This window comes from Thermobia domestica, chromosome 6, assembly GCF_964235325.1.
Source record: "Thermobia domestica chromosome 6, izTheDome1.hap1.1, whole genome shotgun sequence".
In the NCBI taxonomy this organism is placed as follows: domain Eukaryota; kingdom Metazoa; phylum Arthropoda; class Insecta; order Zygentoma; family Lepismatidae; genus Thermobia; species Thermobia domestica.
In genome coordinates, this window is record NC_137459.1 from 76,009,298 (window position 1) to 76,035,565 (window position 26,268).

General features: G+C 36.9%; 1 protein-coding gene across 2 annotated transcripts in view; it reads right to left on the bottom strand.

The window, feature by feature from the left end:
- Nucleotides 1-26,268, bottom strand: part of LOC145688061 (putative ATP-dependent RNA helicase DDX43) — a 114,585-nt gene that overhangs the window by 16,849 nt on the left and 71,468 nt on the right. For both annotated transcript variants that reach the window (XM_081761768.1, XM_081761766.1), the window contains exons 8-11: nt 23,047-23,179; nt 19,128-19,275; nt 12,572-12,727; nt 7,082-7,167 (exon numbers count right to left, since the gene is read on the bottom strand). In XM_081761768.1, coding sequence (XP_081617894.1) covers nt 7,082-7,167; nt 12,572-12,727; nt 19,128-19,275; nt 23,047-23,179 — 523 coding nt within the window. The remainder of the gene's footprint in view (nt 1-7,081; nt 7,168-12,571; nt 12,728-19,127; nt 19,276-23,046; nt 23,180-26,268) is intronic.

The following is a 26,268-nucleotide window of genomic DNA, read 5'->3' on the forward strand; positions in this document are numbered from 1 at the left end:
GGGATTGGTATTGCCACCTGCTGCGTCATTTCGTATGGGCATTTGTCAACGCAACGCAAAATTTACATTTGTTTATGATATTCGATATCACATACTGGTTTTGCGATACGATATCAGTGAACCACATTTTGTGTTTTGCAATAATCTATTTTCCATAGTTTTCCTCAAAGATTCACCATCAAAAGTTCTTAATGCATACTACCTTGATCAAAAAGTTCCCGGAATTCACTCACAAAATTAAAAATACAAGTTTGTTCCTGAAAATTGATGTTATTCCCTTCGAAGTAATCCCCGTTGACTGCAACGCACTTATGCCAGCGCTTGATCCAGTTCTCAAAACATTTGTGGTACTCGATTTTCGGAATGTCCAAAGCAGTCTTAGATTTTCAAATTATCTTCTCTCGGCTGCTAAAACACGTTCTCCGTAATGCTTTCTTAAACGATCAAACAGGACGAGGTCGCACGGAGCTAAATACGGTGAATTCGGTGGCTGTGAAATGGTATTCGCTACGTGTCTGGTGAGAAACTCGCGGATAATGATAGCAATGTGCGACGCTGCGTTGTCATGATGCAAAATCCACGATTGTTTGTCCAGAGATCTTTTCTTTTTAGGTAAACTGCTTCACGCAAACTCTTCATAACGCCCAAATCAATATATCTTGTTGACTATCTGACTTTCTGGCAAAATTCATGATGTATAACACCATTGTAATCCATGGAAACTGTGAGTATCACCTTTTTCAACTGAAAACGACTGGTTTTATTTGGTCTTAGCTCATCGGGTGCTCGCCACTGGTAAACCGCTGTTATGTTCAGATAATCGTTCCCGAAAGACTTTTCCAACATTTCCAAACTCTTTGCACCATTGAATCCGTTTTAAACGCAAAATTTAATACACAATCGTTGTTGTAAAATTAACTCGATTGCAAAAATCGAAACATGCACCCAAACAGATGTACTCATCACTGCGTCACTTTCACAAAATGGCAAACTACAATGTTCAAATTGGGAAGGAATATCGCTGACAGGTGTAGCAACCCACAAGAAAAGAAAAAAGCCAAATCAGGTGACTGGATGCGCCACACGATGGTGATTCCGGGAACTTTTTGATCAAGATAGTATTTTGCGTTGCCGGACCACAAATTTTGCGAAGACTGGTATGGAAAGTAGCCCACGTATGAATATATATTTATGAAATAATGAATTTGCGTCAGATATACAATATATATATATCGTAGTTTCCACGCACACACACACACTGCAATTTACATTAGTAGAGGTGCTGCCATCTGTTGTTCGTATGTTTACTCTGTTTCTCTTCTTTGCTGACTATATTTCGTTCCTCGTAGTCATATATTTATACCACAGTTCATTATTCTTCATAATAGTCATGTCCGTTTAATAAGAAATATTTCTTTTGTAAAAGTAGGTATTTGGCAACTGTATATAAAACATCACCAATAGTATGTTAGTAAAATGACATCATATCAAATAACTGATTTAACGACTACCATTTTAACACTACTCCAAAATGATACGGCGGAGTTAAAGTAGGATCAGGCAGGTGTCAAAATTTAACACAACTAAAGTAACGAAGACCCACAGTGTTCAATTAATATGTCAATTTTTATTTTTACTTATTAATAGTTAATTATATATTTTTAGTTATAGTTGTAGCAAAAACGATAATAATAACGTCTTTATAACTCTTGGTTTTGTTTGTAAAAGACTGTTGTTGGTCTTCTGGAAGATTATTATTCTTTCTTTTTTTGGTTATTAGATTAAGGTCTCCCTTGTTTTTGAGTTACTCGTGATTAAGTACTATAATATTTTTCATACTAAAAATCAAGCAACGTTAAATCCGCACGACCGCTTACTTCATTTTGTAGTCCCGAACTCAATTTCAGTGTCGTACGTTTAATACAGTTTAAAGGAGATTTACCCTTAATTAGATTCGGCGTCCTGGTTTTACATTTGTACGCTTGTAGTCCAACTTAAATGATTGAAAACTAACCCAAATATTACAAATAACAACATATAAACATTTAATAAACAATTACTGAAATAACCAATAAATAAATTTCATGCAATTTCAAAATTATTTAATGCAGCAGCATATGCAAAATTCTAACATGGACGGATTTTCATACGTTTTTCTCTCTTATTCCTAATAGATTGCAATCTCAAACTACAATGCTACTTCTGCAAATGGGAAGAAGGCACATACCAAGTTTCATTACAATTGGATAAGTTTTACGAAGGATATCGTGGAAAAGACGAGAGGATTGATGGAAAGATTAACAGATACACAAAATACCAATGGAGTAGAATGATAGAACTTCGCTACCACTCGTTTTAATTAATACATTTTACTTTGACATTAAAGTAACCGGAAATGACATTGAATAAATAACTAGAAAATATTTAACACCATCAAATAATTAGAAGCTAAACAAAATACTAAAGTAAGCAAGTCTCCTTAGAATTGATATCAAACGGTATCACTTAAAACTTTTGATCTGATTTATTCTTCTTGGTAACTGACGAATCTAGAGCAATAGTTTCTTATGAATTTTAACCCCACCCCCTCCTGTTAGATTTGTTGACGGGAAGAAACTGTAACCGACATAAATGCATTCCGAAAAGAATATTATTCAATTATATTAATTAGTATTTTAACGTATGACAGTATCTTTGAAGTAATCAGAAACCGAAGAGGGAGGTAATTTCCTACAACAGGAATGTGATATGTAGAAACCAGGTATGTACAAAATGCGTGCGACTGTAAAGGTAAATATTAAATTACATTAATGAATACCGTAAAAGTTACTTGGTGTTTGAGGTAACCAAAAACTTACAGGGTGCTACATCATCGGATAGAAATTAAGTGGTTTCAAAGTGAGTACGTCATACCAGAGATATTATAAGATGATACTAATCAATACTCTATATTTAGACATTGTCTTCGAGTTAACCAGAAACCGACACGGAACTAGTCATAATTTCCGAACAAATGTTTACACTCACCAAATTGTTGAGTAAACCATGAGCCCCCAAATTGAGTAAAAGTTCTAACAATTAACATTTAATATTACTTTAGAGCATGACACTTGATCTTGCCTTTGAAATAACCAGAAGCATACAGAGGTTCGGATTATCGGTTGTGTTCCAAGTAACCAAAAAGCGACAAAGAGAGTAATAATTTCCTTGAAAATTTACCTTCAAAAATTGTTGGATAAAAAGCATGACAGTATAAACTGAGTGCCTGTCCTAGGACATACGGGAACAGTAAATATATCATAACACGTAAGAAGTAACTATTAGCCAACAGGGTGAAATATTTTTAGATAGAAAATAGGAAAACAAAATACATTTATTTTCTAATAGATAATGTAAAATTAATTCATATCGTAACATCTGACTTCGTCTTCTAAATGACCATAAACTGAAAATAATTTTCTAGAAAACTTTTACTTCCCCCCAAACAAATGACTGCGTATCCGAAAAGAGAACACGTAATGATACTACGTAAAATTTAACAATATCTTTGAAGTAATCACTAGCCGCCAAAGGGGTCACACTTTTGGATACAAAATGGGTATGGGACAAAATAAATGTCTCTAAGAGATAATGTAAAATAATATCTATATATATAAAAGAGAACGCACAAAATCCTTTGTCCGCTCATCACGCTAATACGGCTGAACCGATTTCTTTCATTTTTGGGGGGTTGTTAGGATTTGGACCCTAGATGGTTTTTATCATATCACTTTAATTTTCAATTACCAGTGTCTTGAGATAATTGACCAATCAGGTGTCAATACGTACAAAAAATCCTTTGTCCGCTCATCACGCTAATACGGCTGAACCGATTTCTTTCATTTTTGGGGGGTTGTTAGGATGTGGACCCTAGATGGTTTTTATCATATCACTTTAATTTTCAATTACCAGTGTCTTGAGATAATTGACCATTCAGGTGTCCATACGTACAAATCCTTTGTTATTAGTTCATCATAGGTATAAAAATAAACGTATTTATATGCAACCCGCATGACCCTGTGACTCGGCGGGTTAACATAACTGACAGGCGCTATAAATCACTTGAAAGCGAAAAAGTAAAAATTATTTAAGTAACAAAGTTTATTGCGTTCCGGGATGACCGCAGCGAAGCGGGGCGGGTTGGGGTGACCGCAGCGAAGCGGGGCGGGTTAACATAAATGACAGGCGATATAATGTTAACATTAGTGCAATCTTCTATGCTTTTTATCATATCACTTGAAAGCGAAAAAGTAAAAATTATCTAAGTAACAAAGTTTATTGCGTTCCGGGGTGACCGCAGCGAAGCGGGGTGAACGCTGCTAGTTAATTAATATAACGAAATCTGATTTTGCTTTCAAATGACGTGAAACCAACAAGGGGAGTAATAATTTCCTAAGAAAATTTACCTCCTCCAAAGCAAATTTTCCGATATAAAGCCACACTGACTGAAGTAAGTACGTCCCCTAAGAGACAACATGGAATATCAATTTATAATCCAACATTTGACTTACTTTGAACCAACCGGGAACCGACAGCTGGGGAGGGGGTATTAATTTCCTAGAAAATTTTATCTCCTATCAAATTTTCGGGTATAAAGTCATCTTGCCCAAAGTGAGTGCATATCCTGATAGATCTCATTCAACTATATTTTAAAAAAGGAAGAAAAATTGGTGACATCGGCAGTGAACAAGTGAAGGATTGTGACTTCTGAGTCACCAAGCAAAGAAGGCACAAAATCATCTACTTTTGCAAATGACATTTTGACAACATTTTTCGATGTCAATGGACACCTACTGTGGAGTGTTGGTGGTCGGTTCTATTATTAACGGTCAATGTTATTGTGAACCAAACTTCGAAGAGCCATAAAATACAAAAGCGGGAAAAATTGTTACGAGGTGTAATTTTTGCTCTACCATAACAAAAGCTTAGATGCTACAAAAACAACAATGGACATTACACTGTTTGCGGTGTTTTTACGGATCAACAGATTTACAACCAAGATCTTTTCTAATGCCACTATCATGATTTTGGTGCCTTGGGAAAAGACCCTGAAGGATAAACATTTCATCTCTGATCAAGGAGTTTGTGATGATATAAAAGAATAAATTCGCGAAACTTGTTCCGAGTTGGGACAGGTGCCTGAACGTTTGGTAGGAAGTGTCTGTGTGTGTGCGTGGAGGGGGTAGGGAATGGTAGTATTTATGTTGAACAAAGGAATCCAGAAGTGGTACGGAAAACAAATTACTTACGAAAAACAGCAAAACACTATTATCTATATGTACAAAAATGAAAGTGACTATATTTGTGACACTATACTTCTTGAACCACCCGACCCATCTCGATCAAATTTTCAACATAGATAAGGATTTGGCCTGGGATGGTTTTAATCATTTCACTTGGACGGTACAACGTAAGGGAAGGGGAGACATAAATATATAAAACTTAATAACTCTTGACCACGACACCGATCTTAATCAAATTTTCAACATAGATGAGGTTCGAGCCTGGGATAGTTTTTATCATTTCACTTTGACGTTACGACTTAAAAGAGGGTTATATATATAAAAATGAAACAATCGCCCGTGCGAAGAGCGTGTATCCTATGAAATGAAATGAAATCTTTAAATTTTACGTTCCACGGTTATGCCGGTTAGGCAAAAGGAGACGGTGATGATGAGAGATGAGTAAAATGGTGGAATGAAGAAAGTGGGAGGAAACGGGAGAACCCCGAGAAAACCCACGAGCACGGTGTTTGTCCACCACAAAATCCACACGGCGCGAGCTGGGATCGAACCAGGGACCCCATGCACCGGAGGTGAACGCTCTACCACTGAGCCACCGCGCCCCCCTGGCGTGTTTCCTACTAGTAATATATTAGCTTTACTTGTGTTTTGAAATAGTGTTTTATTACTTTCTGCAAATAATTGTCTGAGTATATTGGATAATGATTCAACTAAATACGTGAAACAAAGATTATCACAATATCTTCTATTCATCATTAATGTCACAATGCATTCTATCATTACTATAAAAGTAAATCGATAAATTTCCATGTACTACTGCTTCCTGCGTGGGTCTTCTCTCCCTTCTTCACCTCATTCTTCATTTACAACTATTTCCCGGCCATTTTTGTGTAATAAGTACTTCTTTACTATGGTTGTTAGAATTTGTCTCCTTTCGTTACTCTTTCCTTAAAAATTTCGTTAATCTTCTTTTCTATCCTGAAGATGTGACGATGTTCTACCCAATGCAACTCCTCACAAGCTTCCAACTTTTCTCTCTCCTCCTTATTTAGTGTTCGTGTCTCTGACAAGGAACTCACAATACTCAAAATAAAAGCGCCTTTGGCGAGGGAGACCCGGGTTTGATTCCCGGCGGGAGCTCATGTGGTTCGTATTCCACGTTAATCAGTAGGTCCACGTCTCATATAGCCTCGCTGCTGAACGGGACGCTAAACTAAAATCACCTCACCTCAAAATAAAAGCATTAATGAGGCGTTTCTGTATTCCCGTCGAAATGTGTTTGGACGTTTATAGCTGTATCTTCGCGTAGAATGCTTGCTGTACTTGAGCTATTTGTATTATCACATCTCTTGAATTCATTATATTATAAACAACCACATTTCTCAAGTACGTTTACACATAACTATTTTCTCTTTTATGTATATACTTAAGTTGTATCATCATCTTTCTATGTGATCATACATTAACGTGTGTGCACGTAGTCCTGGATTCGGTTCCTGGTAAGGGTTCTTACCTCAAATACAAACAAGTATAATGGTTTGAATTCCATTTCATGCAGTAGATCCCCTCTCAACGTTGGTCTGAAAAATGACGTTAAAATTCAATCAAAAAATCCTCCTGTTCTCTTGTTGACTGTCTTTTACATTTATTCGTCATAGTCTTCTGCTACTAGTACTATGTAATCGACGAATAATAACCATAATAGTAATAATTTAAGAACAGATTACATCTAATGAAGAATTATTATATATCATATATATATAGAAGAAAGAAAAAAAACGAACAAAATATGTACTTACGTGATATCTGCTATATCTATTCCTCGAGACGCTACATCAGTTGCAATTAGTATACGAACATCACCAGTTTTTAGATCTTCTAACGCCTAAAAAAATTAAGGTAAGTAAAAATTATTTGCTAAAAACACTATGCAAAACAAACTATCCTTTAGATTATAGAAGCGTATGTCAAAAGAACATAGCAAACGCAAGTTCTGTATAAACGTAAAATAATAATAATAATAATAATAAATCATCATTCACCTTGTACCTAGAAACTATGTACCACTTAACCTTTGACATGACTCCAACGAACGTAAGTGTATATTATTCGTCCCTCAGAAACCTTTCTTGAAAGCCCAAGTATTAAGATGTAGTTTTCTTCAACGTCCTTCTTTCAGTCAGTGTTCAATTTTCTTTGAATATGGACAGTAATATAATATTTAGCTCTTTCATAATCTTTCTACTGTTTTGTACTATTTTCATCTTTTCCTTTACTGTACACTGATTATTCTGTGAAGTTTAATGCTGATAACAGTTGTACCGAAATAATTCAAATATTATTAATAATAATTGTGCTGAAATAATTTAAATATTGTATCTTCAATTCTGACACTCCTCGCTACATACAAGCCTGTTATACTTTGAACACACACAACTAGCTTTCTTATGATTCGTTGTGTACTTATCTATATAAGAATTTACAAGAAAATATCAACATGATATAACTACAAAAACATTATGTTATTACTTGTACTCAACATCTATTTCAAGAATGGGTTATAAGCATTTTCTTCTACTCAAACACATCAAGATGTATGCACGTACTATGTGGATTAAAAAAAAAAAAAAAAAATTAAAAAATCATGACGCACAAAACCTTTACTAGTGGATCCTATCCTATGCTAGGCTATGGTCTCTTCAATATCCTATATTAACGCAAAACAACAACAATTGTTTTCACTGATCTACTTCCCTAATAGTTCGCTTTATATTATTCTTCCATCTTCTTGATACATAAATCATTTTTCTAGGTACTTCTTTGCAGCGTGTGATTTTATTTTTATTTGCTTTTGGTTTTTAGAGTCTCTTTAAGAGGCGAGGCTATATAAAACGTAGACCTACAGCTTAATTTGGAATCAGAAGCACATGAGCTCCCGCTGGAAACTGAACCCGGGTCTCCCACGCTCAAGGTGCATACGCTAACCGCTTCCCCAAGAGGGAGCTCTAGCGCGTATTTTTCATTAGACGAAAATATAAGTAAACTCATGATTATCTGTAGAACTAGGTGGGGCAGAAGCGGCAAATAATCCTCAAAATGTCCGAGAAAGGACACAAATCAAGACGAAAATGCTTTTGAACATTTTTTATTTACAGTAGAGGGCCTACGCATACAATTATCACTTAATAAACAGTAGTCTTCCGTACTTACAACTTTGTTGGTTTACTTTTCACGCACAAAAAAGTGGCCAACAGTTCCTTGTTTTTCGTGTTAAAACACGTCTTCTTTATATGTGATTATTTCGAAAAGAAAGGAATACTGAGAGTTTACTCTATTCGCATTTTCGGCCATATTCATGTAAATAATAATAATAATAATAATAAAATGTATATTACTACTATCTAATGAAATATCCAGCGTTGCTCGGGCAAATATAAAGAGTTGTACCTCTTTTACCTAACAGTTCATATTTCTAGTTTAATCCGTTGGAGCAGTTTTCGAGAAAATTAATAAAACGGAAGTAGTAAACCGCACTAGCTAAAGTTTTAAGTAGCCTATGGTCTTTTCCCTACAGTTACCTACAAGTAGGGCATGAATTACGGAGAGATGGGCTGAGAAGGATTTGCCCCTCGATCACGTTTGATACCCCTAAAGAAAAAAAAAATGATGCATCTCTACCGGTTCACAACTTCAAACCTCTTATTAATCCTCGTCTTTCCGCCTAGTATCAATAACCTAATTCGCACACTTTCTACAAGTATGCCAAGAAAATGGTGGATAACGGTTAAATGTATTCAAAAGTGCATTTCGATCAGTGGAGCGTTTATTTTTTATTTATTTATTTATTATTATTATTATTATTATTATTATTTATTTTTTTTGTGAAAAATTTGAACACATTCCATCCTTTTCGGATAAGGATTCAATTAAGGTGAATGATAGAAACCAAGATCAACTTTAGCGCTAACTATTTTTAAATATCATTGTAAACGGTTTAAGTTTCCTTACTTTCTCAATTTTATGAATACAAAATGGGAAGTTAAAATACAGACACTGTCTCCTTTCCCCTCCTCAGAAGCGGAATTTTCGAAAACCCTAGGACACGACTCCGAGAAATTTAATTGAAGAGTTCATGTACCTGGTTTCATTTCAATAATAAACTGAGATATAAGATTTTTGGTATGAATTTTTAACATTCCTCACTTCCCTTTGGCAGGAAGCATTTTAATCAAACATAATTAAGAAAGAAAAAAAAAAAGGTTTTAAGTAGGAACTATGCTTCGAAACTCTGTTGAAACGAGTCAACGGTGTAGATTTGTGCACGGGACAAACTAACAAAAATTTCAGTTTTATATTAAAGACTAATGCGAAAATGATCCTAGAAGATACAAACAAGGTGACTACAGCATCCTTACAGTCTCTATATTACTACCATGAGTTTTCTTTTTGTTTTTCTTCTCATAATCCATAGTATATAAAATTTTTGAGTTTTACGTCGATTATGCCGGCTAAGCTAAAGGAGACGGTGATGATGAGGAATGAATGAAAGGGAGGAATGAAGAAAGTGGGAGGAAATGGGAGAAATCCGAGGAAACCCACGCACACGGTGTTTATCCACCACAAAGTTCACTGGGCGGGAGCAGGGTTTGAACCCGGGACTCCATGCACCAGAGGTGAACGTTCTACAACTGAGCCACCGCGGCCCCTCATAATCCATAGTGTAATGTAAAATACAAGGACAAAGGATGTTAACAATCAGATACCACATGATATACCGACTGATACTAAAAAGAAGTAAAAAAAAGTGAAACTTACAAAAGCAAATCTTGGAAGATATGAAATATAAATTCATACAAATAAGCCTGCAGAACTCAGCGCATTGAAGAAAAAAAATAGTGTTTATACGTCGACACTCAAGAGGAAGACAAACTAAAGTACTATATTGCAAGTGCAGGTCATGCAAAAAGACCTCCAGTATTTGGAGAGGACGCTGTGTGAATTATGGTGGAAATACAGCGGCGGAGGTGGTATTGATCGATAGCGGTATACGTGCCATTTTCTGTAGTCTCAATGGCGTGGCGTGGTGAGGATCGTGCGTTTGTGGAGGAGTATAATTATCATGGAGTTTCTGGAATTACTACTCAGTGGGATTTCGCATTCGGTTCGGACTTGGCTGACATGTTTCTGTTCCGGATAGAAAAAAATATTCAACTTTCGGCGTCAAACTTTAAAGCAACAGTTTCTGCACTGAGCAAAAATTGCCTGGCCAACTTGTTTAAGCGCTGAAGGCTTTGAAGATTGCTGGATGGACGTTCTCACACGCGCCACACTTACCGGCGTTGTTATGGTCCATCGTGTATATCGGTATCGATCGATAGCCTCTCCGTAGCCGTATCTCCACCACAACTTACATAGCGCCCTGTCCAAATATGGGAGGTAATTTTGCCAGACCCTATACTATGCATAATAACGTTTGCTGGGAGAATATGTTCGTTTTATGCCAGAATTGTATCTAGAAATATACATCTAGAACAAATATTACAAAATTATTTTCTTACTAGCAACTGCTAATATCGTTGCGTGTACTGTAAAATGTTACATTAAACGAAATTTATTATAATTTAGCTATGCCATACAGGACTTGCTTCTCATTTTATAATATTATCATACATTCAATGCATTGTTTGTTGTTATTTAGCTATGTCATAGAGGGCTTCCTTATCGCTCTTTTTCTATTTGTATTATATTTTTATTATGTTGAGGTTCCGTCGCACGGAAGTTTTTTTTTTTTTTTTTTTTAAACAGATATTATATCGATCACAAATGTAGTTTTTATTTGCACTTTTTGAAATTTCACTTTCCTAGAAAGTTAACCTTTTACATACACTTTACAGATTTGAAATTCTATATAATGCAATTCACGAATATCCTTCATATATTGATTCTCTATACGAGAAAGAAGAACATGAATATTATATTTTATATAGAGACTAGCCTTTGGTTAGCTGGGGGCTCCGCACCCAGACCCCCGTATTTGCTTGACCTACAGCCTGGCATCAGCCTTCGCATCAGGAGTGAATTTTGTGCACTTGCTCTTCATATTTCCTGAATTTGGCGCAGCTGGTGACTTCACCCCCAACCCCACCCCTTTTGCTCAACCTACGGCCTCGCACCTCTTAAAACCACATTTCTACCGAATTTCAACGTTTTTTTTTTTTTTATTTCAATTATCTAAAATATAAGATTTTGTATCCCAAAAGAAAGCCTATTTAAATAAATGGTCATTTCTTCATCCCCCCTTTAGACCCCTTAAAAATTAAAAATATTCACTTTTGGCAATTTTTCTGTATGTTAGTCCCAAAAGGCTACAACCATGTGAAATTCCATCATTCTAATCCTGCCGGAAGTGCCTAAACATTTTGGGGTGTAGAAGATGTCCTATATAAATAACATGGGAAAGATTTTTCAGTTCCCCATAAAACCACTCTACAGTTGAAAATTTTTATATTTAGCAATTTACTTAGTTAACGCTAACGAAAACGTATAAGCATACAAAATTTCAAGTTTTTATTCCAAATCTAAGTACCTAAAATATGAGATTATAGGTCCAAAGAAAGGCCCACTTAAATAACATGGGGAATTTCTTCATCTCCCCTAAAAATTAAAAATATTCACTTTTGGCAATTTTTCTGACGGTTAGTCCCAAAAAACTACAATCATGCCAAATTTAATCATTGTAGCCCTATAGAAGTGCCCAATAATTTGAGGGTGTAAAAGGTGTCCCATATTAATAACATGGGAAAGATTTTTCAGTTCCCCATAAAACCACTCTACAGTTGGAAATGTTTATTTTTACTTATTTACTTAGTTAACGATTACGAAAACGTACAGGCATACCGAATTTCAAGTTTTTATTCCAATTCCAAGTACCTAAAACATGAGATTATAGGTCGAAAAAAGGTCCACTTAAATAACATGGGAAAATACTTTATCCCTCCTTTAGACCCCCTAAAAATTAAAAATATTCACTTTTGGCAATTTTACTGTCGGTTAGTCCTGGGAAGCTACAATCATGCCAAATTTCAACTTCCCACGTCAACCGGAAGTACCCTTTCAATTTATGTCAGCTCATGTAGTTTATACGTATATAGTTAAGATTAATAGCAACAGCGAAACATACTGAGTTCTACACCTAAACGATAAAACGTCACGATCAGAAGTTTAAATAAAGACACTTTTACTGCAAAATCAATCACATGATTATACTCTCAACGTGAATCAATCCTTACCTGCTCTCGATCAGCTTGGTCTCTACTTCCATGCATACACTGACAATCAATTCTGCTTAGACCAAGCTCACTGGATATGTCATCGGCACGAGCCTTCTTGCCAACAAACACTATAACCTTATCATCAGGCTCCATACTATACAGGAACTGATACAACTGGAAAACATACATGATATGATGAGTAAAGGAACAGTCAAATTCAAAGGTTACAAACAAAGGCTGCTCCTTACAAATTTCCTATACAGTTTCGGAAGATTCGCTTCTATCATCGGTAGGTTGAAGTCCTTTATTCAAAAACCATCTGACGTTACAGAATAATGTATCATTATACTTTTGTCTATACACAGTTGAAGGATAAGGTAACAAATCTTAACAAACAGGATTGTTGTTCTTCAGAAACTACGTGGAATACGGATAGTGAACACAACCAAGGAATCTTTTTTACATCAATCTGCAGCTACAAATATATTCCTAAAATAGCAACCTAATTTGCTGGCAAAACAGTTTTTGGTTCGCACAGCTTACAAGAAGTAAATATTAATGATCAACGTAGTCTTCCGGCATCAATAATTGATTCAGAAAATTTTGCTCAAGTGAAATTTACCGCAACAAGTGTGTATTGTATCAAAAAATCGTGTTTCTCTTTGTGAATCTCATAATAGTTGTAGTTCTCGTATTTGAGTTTTTACAGGAAGCCCTATTGCTCTTGAAGTTTTTGAAGAACAACAATCCTGTTTATTAAGATTTATTACCTCATTCGTCATTAATTCTGCACATACAAAAGTGCAATGATAATTCATTCTAGATTTCCTACCGCTGATGGAAGTGAATCTGCTGAAACGATATAGGATACTTATAAGACGCAGTAAGTGTAAGTTTAATTAATCAAAATGTATCAATTTCTGTCGTTAAACGAGTACGTGCAAAAATATTGTTCAGTAAATACTACAATCAGATTCAGAAAAAATCGTCACCCACCATCTATGTTGACTTAACAGTACATTTAAGAGTTATGCAACAATATTTGAGTGATTTAATCTAGCACAGTATTAGATATTTGAAGTCTATCTTGTTCGGGTACTATGGTGGGTTTACACACTTATACACAGTGGAAGAAACTCTGTCATATAGGAAAAAAAAAATGAACTCTCTTGCTTTGGCTGTAACTTATTTTGATCTTCTACTGAAAATGAAATCTTTGGGTTTTACGTCCCACGTTATGCCGGCTAGGCTAAAAGAGACGGTGATGAGGAGAAATGAAAGAAAGGGTGGAATGAAGAAAGTAGGGAAGGGGGGGGGGGACGGGAGAACTCCGAGGAAACCCACGTACACGGTTTGTCCACCACAAAGTTCACTTGGTGGGGGCTGGGATCGAACCCAGGACCCCAAGCACCTGAGGTGAAAGCTCTACCATGAGCCACCGCGGCCCCGATCTCCTACTGAAGTAATAATTATATTAGTATCCAACAAATGAGTATACATTTTACCGTAGCTTGTCGTTTGCTTGGACCTTGATTTGATGAAGTGAACGTGCTAATCGAAAAGAAAGAAAAAGAAAGAACTACATATTTTAGATTTAATACTTGGGTGTCGCCACAGACTAAACAAGACCTCACATTTTCAAACTAGTTTTTCAATATATTTAAGCTTTATTTCTAACTCCTGTTCGCATGATACTTCCCGCCACTTGTATTTTTTGTTTTGTTTTTCGCTAGCCACCATAAAATATCTTCTACTTCGCAAGATGTAAACTGGTCCTATTCTTGGACCAATACTTTAAAGGCAACCATGGTTTCGAACTATACAACACTGCAGCAGTTCAATCTGTACTTTGTGTGTGTGTGTGTGTGTTATGAATATCTTTGAATATTGTCTCAGTATTTTAACTTTCCATCAAGTAATTTATTTTATGGTGTCAATTGTACGGTATGGTTATATTATTATTATGCAAAGTATTTTGTTTATATATAAAACCATAATCAGTTAAGAATAAAACAAAAAGAACTTGCATAATAATAATAATAATAATAATAATAATAATAATAATAATAATAATAATAATAATAATAATAATAAAGCATTGTTTGCGGACGTACAAAATGAAAGGAACACGGACATAGCATTTTTTGAGAAACAATATATTGCAGACACACACACAAAAGCACCGTGTATATATCATTTAAAATTCAAATGAAATCCGCACCACAGAATGTGTATTTGCAGCGATTCTGTATGCTGATCTCTGTCCGAAGTTCTCCCTCTGCTGGCTACAGTAGACGGTGGGTAATCGTAATGCTTACATGCTCAACGTATTTCAAGGTTATCGGATAACACGGTGACAGTAGTTGTGTACGTATTACAATCTGTCTGCAATTCCAGGACAACGCCAGCAAACACCTATTGCGCAACTAAAAAAACTTTGAGCATGCTCGTATAGTGAGTTTGCGAGAAGTCGGGTAATCGTTTAGCAGAAATGACGTTTGCGCGCGTCATGATGTGTCAATGGTCTATTAATGAACACGATAAGAGCCACAGCGTTCGCACAGAAGACTTCGCCAACCTTCAGTTTCAAACATATCCCACTGGAGCGTGCCTAGAAAGAAGGATAATTTTAAGAGCCCTAACCCGTAGGACGGCGACCGCCAGTGCAACTACCGTGCCCCCCCCCTCCATTCTGTGCGCATGAACACTAAATAATCGTTTATTAGACGTAGATGTATATTCCTGGCTTCCTTAGTGAGAACGTCTTCGATGATGTTGTAAGAGGCTGTAATAGCAAGGCGAATGGAGGGGGTATTATTCGGCAATAAAAGTGTTGTTTCTCTCTCAAACAAAGTGGCGATCAGGACTCCCTACCTCAGATTCTGGTGGGGCTGGGGGGAATAAACTACATATACCATTCACCCCTTAGTAAGGGGTGTATTACTAGTACATCGTACATTCATGATATCGTCAACTCTGTCCTTCGACATTACCTAGACATTTTGTGGAGTCCCATTTTCCAGCAGGATAATGCCCGCACGCACATCGCTAGAACACTCAGCTTACTCTACTCGATATCTCTCTTCTATCCTGCGGACCTAAGTCGTATGGAGCAAGTGTATAACATGCCGCGAGCTGGGCTCAAACAACCATCACCGTCCAACTAAGCCAAGATCTACAGTGAACGTGGGACACCATATACATCAGACATTCCGTATCTGTACAACCGACTATGCTTGAACAGCTGCTTCTGTGGCCACTTTGGGCAGTTATACATGCTACTAGAGCCAATATTGCACAACATATTTGGGATATTCAACGGGTACCTGTTAAGATCACTATTACCTAGCATTCCATTTCCTAAACATGTTATGGTAAGAAAACCATTTAATAATATACCACACGGATATCAGGTATGAACATAAACAACAATTGCCATTCAAATGTGTGCTTTATCGCCCATTCTTACCATCACACCCGACGGCATATTATCATCTAATCCATGCAAAAAAAAAAAAAAAAAAAAAAAAAATGTAGTGCGGGTGGTATGATTGCGGTCGTCTTGAAACGAACTGTAGATTTCAATTGAGTGACGTTAAGCACGGTCGAACAATGAAAGAGGGAACTGGGTCGCCTTCAGGCGGAAGGGCCAGGGAATTCAATGTGGATAAAAGGTTATGGCATTGCTTCCAACATGGTTCTACTGTTATCAGACGTCGCGCACAAGGCTGTCCGAAGGAGACTTCTGCAAAAGACGGAAGGTTTGTCTATCACTGCAAGATATAACCTTAGTGTTCACATTCTCACCTTGGAAACAATCTTTTCCATGCAACAGGGCGACGTGTTAAGAGATCTAAATAAAGCGGAACCCTACGCCAGAAAGTTATTGTGTGTGGAATTAATGGCGTATCACAAACGTAAGCGATACACATGTTAATAGGAACATCTAAGATGGGAGCGAACTAATGGCGGCAAATAATGTTCTCAGATGAATCTTGCTTCAGCCTATCGTGTGATTCTGAAAGGCAACTCAAGTGACGAGAGCCAGAAATGAAATATCATCCTAAATTTATCATTCAGAGACCTTTCTGTGACAGTGATTCCATTATGGTATGAACTAGTGTCATGATGGATGGAAAAATGTATCTCTATTGAACTTCGACAACACAGAATTTTATAACTATATGCTGCGTCCATATGTGGAGTTTTTAGTACGCAGTTCATGTTCATAGATTATAATGCATATCCACATCGCTCACACATTTACCGTCTGCATTTCCGGAAAAAGAAGACATTTTCCGAATTGACTAAACAGCACGCTCGTCGGATCGCAATCATATCGAGCATGTTTCGGATGTTCTTGGGTAAAGAACTGTGCTGCATAACCCACCACTACTACGAACCTTTTCTGACTTGAGAAAAAGCTTTCTTACAAAAGTAGTTCCGTATCCTTCAGGAACTGATTACTTATTTGTCTGCCTGAGGTGATCACATGCCGTATTGACAGTATTCGCGTAGCCATACTTAAGTTTATTCTGATGAGTTTTATTGCTTCTCAAATTGTGGATACTCAAGTTAGATTTCCGATTAAAGTTCATGTGGTTTGGATCCCAAAAGAAGCTGTACGTCCATGTCTCATACATAGGCTAGATGCTGAAAGGGACGGTAAGCCCCAATCCAACAACAACAATCAAATTTGTGGATACTTTATACACAAATGAAATATTGATGTTAATTTTCATTACATGTTATGTATGTTTCTTATTAGCAGCGTCAGACTGTCCTGCCGGCCTACCGACTCGCGGGCCAATGCGCCCTCCTCAATGAATGGGTTACGCCCCTAGTAGCAACGGGTTTTGGGTCGAAGATTGTGAAGTGCCTCTTGATCGTTTTCAAATGTGATTAAATTAATAGGAAAACAAGGTCCTGCTTTCCGAGGGAAAGAAGGGGGTGCATGCAGCTTAGATGATCCAGATGTCAACCATGGGTACTTTCTAGAAATCATTGTTCTTCTTAGTGACTACGATCATACTTTGAACAATCATTTGAAGAAAGTTACTGAGCAAAGCAAAGCAATAGAATAAAAGTGGACGGCAAAGGAAGTTGAAGGGAAAAACAAATAACATTTTTAAGCAAGAGTTCAATAGAAAAAATATCCGTACTAATTAAGAAAGAGATGCAGAACATTATTTGTCATGAAATTAGAAAAGCTAACCAATTTTCCGTACTAATGGATGCGACAGTGGATGTGTCTATTTTTGACCAGTGTGTAATAGTAATTCGATATATTTTGGAAGCAGAAGTGACTGGTATTATATATGAATATGCATGTATTTCTTGTGTTACACAGAGCTCTTTAAAGTGTACAAGTTCCTCTTTACGATTCCTCTTACACAAGTAAGTTGTGAACGAGCGTTTTCCAAACTCAAGATTATTAAATCTGTACTAAGGGCTAATCTCGGTGAAAACCTTGAATCGTTTCTGTTAACGCAGTGTGAAAGGGATATACTGAGTAAAGTGAATATGATGCCAAAATTAACAAACTCTGTCATGATAGTGCAGAACTGAAAAGACTCCTGGTGTAAGGTAAGAATGTCCTTGTTTCTTGTCATGTAAAGAGATCAAAGCGATAAAAGTTGAATGCCATTCATATGTATATGGCATTGCATCAATAGTAATTAAGATTTCTGAAACCAAAGTGAACTACCGTAACTGCATTTTCGAGCTGCCAACAACTACGTGTAAAACTTTAAAAACCCAGCAGGTCAGATGCCACAAAAAGGGTAGATTACCACATTTTTACTTAACCTTTTCATGTGATTTTATCTACCCATGTTTCCAAAAATGTTAATTTATCGCGAATCATAAAAAGCTACATAATTCAGTCATGGTTGCTGATAGCTTGAAAAGGCATTTAGGTCACTGATTTCAGACAGCTCAGTTGAGGGCCCCAAAATAAAAACGGTCTAAGTTGTGCATGACTTTTCCAATAAGGTTTATTTATGTTCAGAAAAGGACTCTCCTGAAGGTGAACCACATCGCAGTCCACTCGCGGGTCTATCGATGAGTGGATTGCGTCATGGTTCACCTCCCAATTTATACATTTCACTCTGGACAGTCCATTTCCTGGGTATAAATAAACTTTATTTCAAAAGCCAATTAGACTCCTTGAGTTCCAAGGTCCTCAATTTACGTTTGCTGTAGATGTTTTATTGAGTGTAACGGAATAAAACTACGTGGTTTTAAAACTTACATTTTGAGCGTTCAAATGGTCTGCGAGGATATTTTTGTATTAGGACTTTATATACTACTGTTGATCACCCAGTTAATCTACATAGTACACATATATGTAATATATGTCTCTATGATAGAAGCAGTGCGCCTTCTTAATGATTTAAGGTCTGCACTCCCAACAGCTTCTCAGTACGACCCTGCCTATTAGTGTTCATAAAACCAGGTGAGACCTGCTTTTGTTTCTTTACTTGTTATCTTTGAGTTAGTTACGAGTTTTGTGGAGCAGGATATATATATATAACTCCATTACGTAATTCACATATTGCTCATTTTACTATACCTTTTCAGTCTTTTCCTCCTCAGCAACGATTTCTACAATCTGTGTGACCGTATGCACAGCTGCTAAGTCTAAAGAGCCAACCCACACTTGAATTGGATCTTTCATGTACGATCGCGCCAAACGTCGTACGCCTTCAGGCCAAGTAGCACTAAAAATTAAAATATCGTTATAAATACACTTAATTCTAACCAAAAAACATCATATAACATCATAATTACATTCCTTACAATTTATATTATTTAAAGAACCAAATGTCACAGATAAACAAAACAAAACTGTCTTCTGCTGATAAAATACTGTATATTCTAGACCCCTACATGTAAATTCACATAATGCGACAACTTCCTCAAAAGACAAATGGCATAGCTAGGATGAATTATTAACGCAGAAATTACAAAAGTACACATGAATTTCTTAGTTGAAGTCGGATGTTAATCTATTCATTACTTACATACAAACACAGATTATCAAAATAATAGAAACACCTGAAAAAAGTGTAACTTACCAGATTAATGTACCGTTGGACAAACTTAGGTCCTCAGAACAGTTCTGATGGGATATAGGATGGAGTCAGAGGTCATCAATGATATTATTATTAAGTGTTTTGTTTTTTGACAGGTTCTGGTACTAATGAGTTTTATTATTATTATTTTAGGTTTAGGCATGGAAATGTTTTCTCTACGCTTCTCGATCTTCAGCTGCCTCTTTTAACTCCTAATATTTTCTTCTACTTTTCATATCATCGATCACCTGTGTTGATCTTGCTATTTCTCACTTTTCTTCCATCTTTTCTTCTATGGAGGTATGATGGAAACAATTTCGTCGCAAGATGTGTCCAATCCAATTCGTCTTCCTACGAAGGATGATGATAAAGCGTCCTCTTCTCTCCTACCCGTTTTAAAACATCTACGTTTGTTATTGTCCATTTTAACATCTCCATCTTCCTCTAACACCACATGAATGGTAACAAGTGGAGTATAACACCATTCTGTATGAAGTGCATCAATAAGTTTCGTGAAAGGATGGTGACGGAAATTTTTACGAGATTGTCTTCAAATCGGACCATAGATGTTCAATTATGTTCAGGTATGGAAATTGGGTGAGCCAGGAGAGGGGTTCAACTTTGTCCCGATATTTGTCAAACCACGCTGCAACAGCTACAACTGCGTGAATGGGCGCATCATCATTATGGAATACAGGTATGTGGCGTCATTCCTCGGAAACAACGTCTAGACAATAGAATGCAAATGGTCTCTTAAAATGCCAACGATCACGGGTAGTGACGTGACCGGTAAGCGTCAGCAAAGGAGCAGCTGAAAACACTCACTTGCATCACAGAACACACTGCGGATCATACACTTCCTTGGGCGTTCGCCACATAAACACGGCTCGTGATTTGAAATAAGATAATCAATGACTCATCCGACTATATCACATATTTCCAGTCATCAGCGGTCTAAGTTGCATATTCCTGGCATCATTGGCGTTGTGCTAAAGCGTTATGGTCCCTTATCAGAGGTTTCGCCCGTGCAACACAAACCTGTATATAAATGTCATGGACTGCACTGCAAACGCAGTGGACTGCAATTATCGAGTTGAGTTGATTTTGAGTTTAACGTCCCGTTCAGCAGCGAGGCTATATGAGTTGCGGACCTACTGATTAACGTGGAATCCGAACCACATGAGCTCCCGCCGGGAATCGAACCCGGGTTTCCCACGCCATAGGCGCGTATGCTAACCGCTTAACCACGAAGGAGCTCGGCTGCAATTATCGACAAAGAGTGTTGATAATGCTGCTTGAGTTTCACCGTCACTTGCACCGCAATTGAACGACAGTTCTGACTGACAATCTGCTTCAGTGCTCTGCGAAATTTGTTACTGGGGATATGTTCCGGCCACTGTTCCTCTTCGCCACCGTGAGTTTTGTAGGCTGTCATCATTTTAGACATTGTTCCTCGCAACACACTCGCCACTTTCGTCACGCTCGTTTCTTGGTATCTTTTCCAAACACACCCATGATTGACCACTATCGGCCTTAATAGCTTCCTTGAGTGCCTCATTGTCTATGTCTTGTGAACTTTCCATACATGCTGCCACCTAAAGGGATTCTATGCCTCTCATAATTTTCTCCCCATTTCACTAGCGATTTGTACCATTTAAACTCTCAAATCATACAGGCACGTATAACGATGTTTGTGGTACCCATGTTTCACTGACGATCTCGTCTAGCTATAGCTACTCTAGCCAGCATGCTACAAGAGGAAAAAGCTAACAAGTTACCTTCCTTTCCCCCTTTCTCCCAAATGAAAGGCGTATGGAATGCATGTAGCGTCACTATGTGGAAATCCAGCAGACATTTCTGGATACCTAATAGTGATTTCAAAATTACCCACGTACTAATGTTTCTCAATCATTTTTTTTTTTTTTTTTTCAATATTTCGAATGTCAATCTCTGACATCCATCCTCAGGGACACATAATGACTTAAATCTTTTTTGACAAGATTTTTTTTATCTGAACACTGATAATTTAAGAGTATTACAGAAATTTTATTTGTATTTATAGTTACTTGCCGTTCACATATATGTGGTTTACACTTATTATTATACTAACAATATATACATATATGTACTACGATTAGTGCACTAACCTCCCTACTAATACCATTTTTTCTATATGTATTACAGGTTTTTTCAGCAAATTGATATTTTTTTAATTCACAACATAATCCTAAACATTTATCAGACAGTTTATTTGAATACTTTTTATCATTTTAAATCTATTCAAGAATACTTTGGACACATTGCACTGTGCATAAAACAGGGTTGGCTAGTTTAAACCATGAAGAAAGAAAGAAAAAAAAAAAAACGACGAAAAATACTTTAAATCGTGTGAACTTCATGCTGACCTTTCCACATATCAAACCATCTGCAATAGTTTTATCTTCTTTTCACCTTTTAATAAAGGTGTTTCATGTTCAATTCTCGGTCGAATCACAACCCTTCTTTCAAGTGTAAACCAAGTAGCGATTCGGATGTCACTTTAAGCGAAAGTCTTCTCCTTGATAATCTCGGTATTACATAAAGATGTTAAGCCTAAACATACGAAACGAAACCAAAGTGTTGTTTCTGCTTGCTTGAATGGCTGTTGTTTTATAAGGAAGCCAAGGCTGCTTAAATATACGGTATTGATAGAAATTGGCAAAATTTATCGAATGCCTACGTAGCTTCCAACATTAGCTTGGATTGGACTTTCAGTTTTAATTTTATTGAATGATATCTATATACTAAATTTGAAATTTAATACCTCAGTTTTAGCGTACTGATTATGATACGTTGACTTTAAAATGATTTTCCCGAGGGCTAAGGCGGGAGTTTCCCGATTTATATATAATTCTGTATAATGGTTTCACTTGTGCAACTGTTTATTTTTTTGTTCTTCTGAAATGACTTGACAATTATAAGTAAAAAATGAAATCTTTGTGTTTTACGTCCCACGATTATGCCGGTTAGGTTAAAGGAGACCCACAATTATAAGTATATAAAGATCATACAACGTATTTTTATCAAAAGTCCTGCGGGAGTGAGTCGAGAGACTCATCTCATTTATGGCCAATTAGTCCCGGTTTCGAGTACAAATGGAGAACAATTTCTCTCGGATGTAATCCAAGAAGCGGTCCGCCTTAAGCTTATGTGACCCCTTCCAGCATAACCCTGTTGTTGCATAATAACACCAAGGCGGACCAAAGTTATTTATGTCCATATGTAAAATAAATACACAGAGCAACTTAAAAAAAAAAAGGGGGGGGGGGGTTGCCAACCCTGGCATAAAAGCATATCGACTACGATGTAGTTATTACAATACCAAATTCAACCTCTTTAACATGAACTTGTAAAATTTCACATCATCATATTACTTGCCTGGTCATAATAGTTTGCCTATCAGGGCGTATGTCAAGCAAAGTCTTTCGAATTTGAGGCTCAAATCCCATATCCAACATTCTGTCAGCTTCATCCAACACTAAGTACGTAACAGAAGTGACATCTAGCACACCTACAAAACAAGTTTTCAATTAAAAATAGAATAACATAACACTATAAAGGTAATGCAGGAATCCTAAATATTTAAGTACTATATAGAACTTCCCTAATTTCTTTCACAATGAAATCGATAGTAACAAAATGCAGTATGTTAACTCGTACCACTTTCACCTTCAATATTGGTTTAAGATAGAGGATTTGAAGGAGAAGAAAAGTTATCATTTCACTCGAAAATTTTAAATGAGACGGTATGTCATTTTATATATCATTGAAGAGATTCTTTTAAAAAAATGAAGGACTATTACTGTTTTCTTGTGAGGCATCATTGACGAAATGGCTACCATCTAAATGTGAGTTCTTGCACAATCTGATGAAATGTCGAGTACTTATAAATTAAAAATGGCTGAAGAAAAAAAGATAAGGCAAAAGCAAGATGGTGAAATGTCACAAAGCGCACTGAATGGAGTTGATGTTTGTCGCATGTAACGCCCCTCTTTGGTCGTTACATATTTCCTCAAAGAGAAATATTTTCTAGTTCTTGTCCACTTTGAAGGACTCAAAATGGACGACAATCGGGTAAGCCTCGCTTAGACGTCTGCGTAAGCATTTCTTCCTTCTGCTGTGCAATGTCGTTTATACGTAATGGTCTTTTATAGTAAAATTTCGTCTTCTTTAGTATACGAGGGGGGAGCCAAAAGAAACCGGATTGAAAGAGCGCTGCCGTTCCTAGGCGTAGTAGAGAGTTCTCCTGCTAGGTGGGTCTAGTAGAGACCTTCCCAGATCAATTGGCCAAGCGGCGTCTGCGTAGGAGGTTAGCGTTGGATCGTATTATTGTTTTTCTCAACAGTTCTCGTTTGCAGCCTGCGAAATCTTATGGCAGATTCAAAGGAACAAGGAGTGTGCTTGCTTCCTACTTGGAAAATCGGAAACGAAAACTTACCAAATGCTTCAACAGGCTTTCAAGAAGGATACTATGAACGGCACACAATTTTTTGAGTAGTTTGGGCGTTCTTCATCATTTCGAAACGACGAAAACATCGATCAAATCTGCCCCAAAATCAGCCAGGATCATCGTTTTATGATTGATGATATTTCAAAACAGGCAGGAGCGAGTTGGAGCTCGTGCCAGCGTGAGGTTTTGCAAATGAGACATGTTGCCGCTAAGTTTGTTTCTCGCCTGCTCACACAGGATCAAATCATTCGTCTGAATTTGAGCCAGGACTTGAAAAATCAGATTGAAAGTGATCCAAACTTTTTGACCAACATGATGACATTTTCCGAGAATTAAACAAAATCTAAAAGAAAAATGTTTTGATGGTGTAGAGGCTGTAAAAAGAACTTCGCAGAGCGCATTGGATGTTATAAAAGTTCTACAGTTCCAGAGATGCTTCAAACAGTGAGAAAGAAGATGGGGGAAATGAATCGCATTTAATGGGAGTACTTTGAAGGAGACTGAAAGAATTTTGTAAAAAATGTAATAAGTTATCTATTTTAGAAGGAAAGTCCGGTTTCTTTTGGGTCCTCCCTCGTATAAAGAATAGTATACTGTTATTTTCAATCATAATAGTCACTTTACAATATTGTACTGTCTATAAATTAATATTATTTAGATACATAGTTGTTTCCAATCGGCCAATCAGAGGCATAGAAAAGATTTGCCGGCGTGGAAGCAAACTTCCGGTGTGTACTGGAAAATATGGCGAGTAGCCATCTGGACCTTGTTTGTCATTGTCTGTTCTAATCCAATCCAGCATGTTAAATTAGCAGTGTTATATTGTCCATTCGTATAGTTTACCATCAAGCGAAATGTTCTGTTCTTCGTAAGCATATTTTCAACGCCGTAAGCATGTAAAATATCAGAGTCTGTCGTAATGCTTACTAATCCACTCCTATGTCATGCGGAGAAGCCTGGATTCTTTCTTGTTCAAAAACCTTGGAAGTAAGGGACATTGCCAGATAAAATCACTCACTCTAATTACTAAGGAACTAGGATTTAATCCATTGGTGGAATTTATCTATATCTACGGAATCATAAACATTGCTTGGAAAACTAGTTGATCCATAGAAAAATAAGTCACATGTCTACTCATTTCGTACTAGTGAAATAGTCAGAAGTCATTTCACTCATATGTGAAGAGTCCCTAACTAAGTAAAAGTGAATAATTACAGTGAATACTTACTGATAGGGTACATGTCAACTACGTGTTTTAACTAGTAATTTGTGTATCGGTTTGGGTACAAAACCTCGCGGACCAAAACCTCGCCTCCCAAAACCTCGCGGCCCAAAATCTCGCCAGGACGAAACCTCGCCTGGCCAAAACCTCGCGGGACAAAATCTCGCCGGGCCAAAACCTCGCCACCCAAAACCTCGCGGGCCAAAATCTCGCCGGGCCAAAACCTCGCGCCCCAAAATATCGCCATACCCAAAATCTCGCCTGACCAAAATGTAAATGTTCCAACAGATGATAAGGATGACGGTATAAAAGACACTGTTTCAGAAGAAGTATCACGGGTATTTGACCAAGTCCCGCGATATGAAAGTTCTATTTCTGTATTAGAGGATTTCAATGTGAAGGTAGGGCGACAGGATGTTTTTAAACTGGTTATAGGGAAAGAAAGTCTGCATAAGGAAAGTAATGACAACTAACGAGGTTAGTTTCGTGAACTTTGGAACATCCAAAAACTTAAAATTTTAACAAAAATCTAATACTATCTATGAAAATCTGAAATAATATATGAGTTTTTACGACGTCCCTTGATTATGTCCTATAGATTAAAGGAGACGTAGATGACCAGGATGAAGGAAATGATCGAATAAAGAAAGTGGGAGGAAACGGGAATAACCCGAGAAAGCCCACGCACACGATGTTTCGTATCTTCTTCTTCTTCTTCTTCTTCTTATTATTATTATTATTATTATTATTATTATTATTATTATTATTTTTATTATTATTATTATTATTTCTAATGTGGAATTGCATATTAAGAAACACATTGGGTAAATTTTAAAGAAAAGTTTCATTCGCGGCGAGGTTTTGGGTGGCGAGGTTTTGGCCCGGTGAGATTTTGTCCCGCGAGATTTTGGGCGGCGAGGTTTTGGCC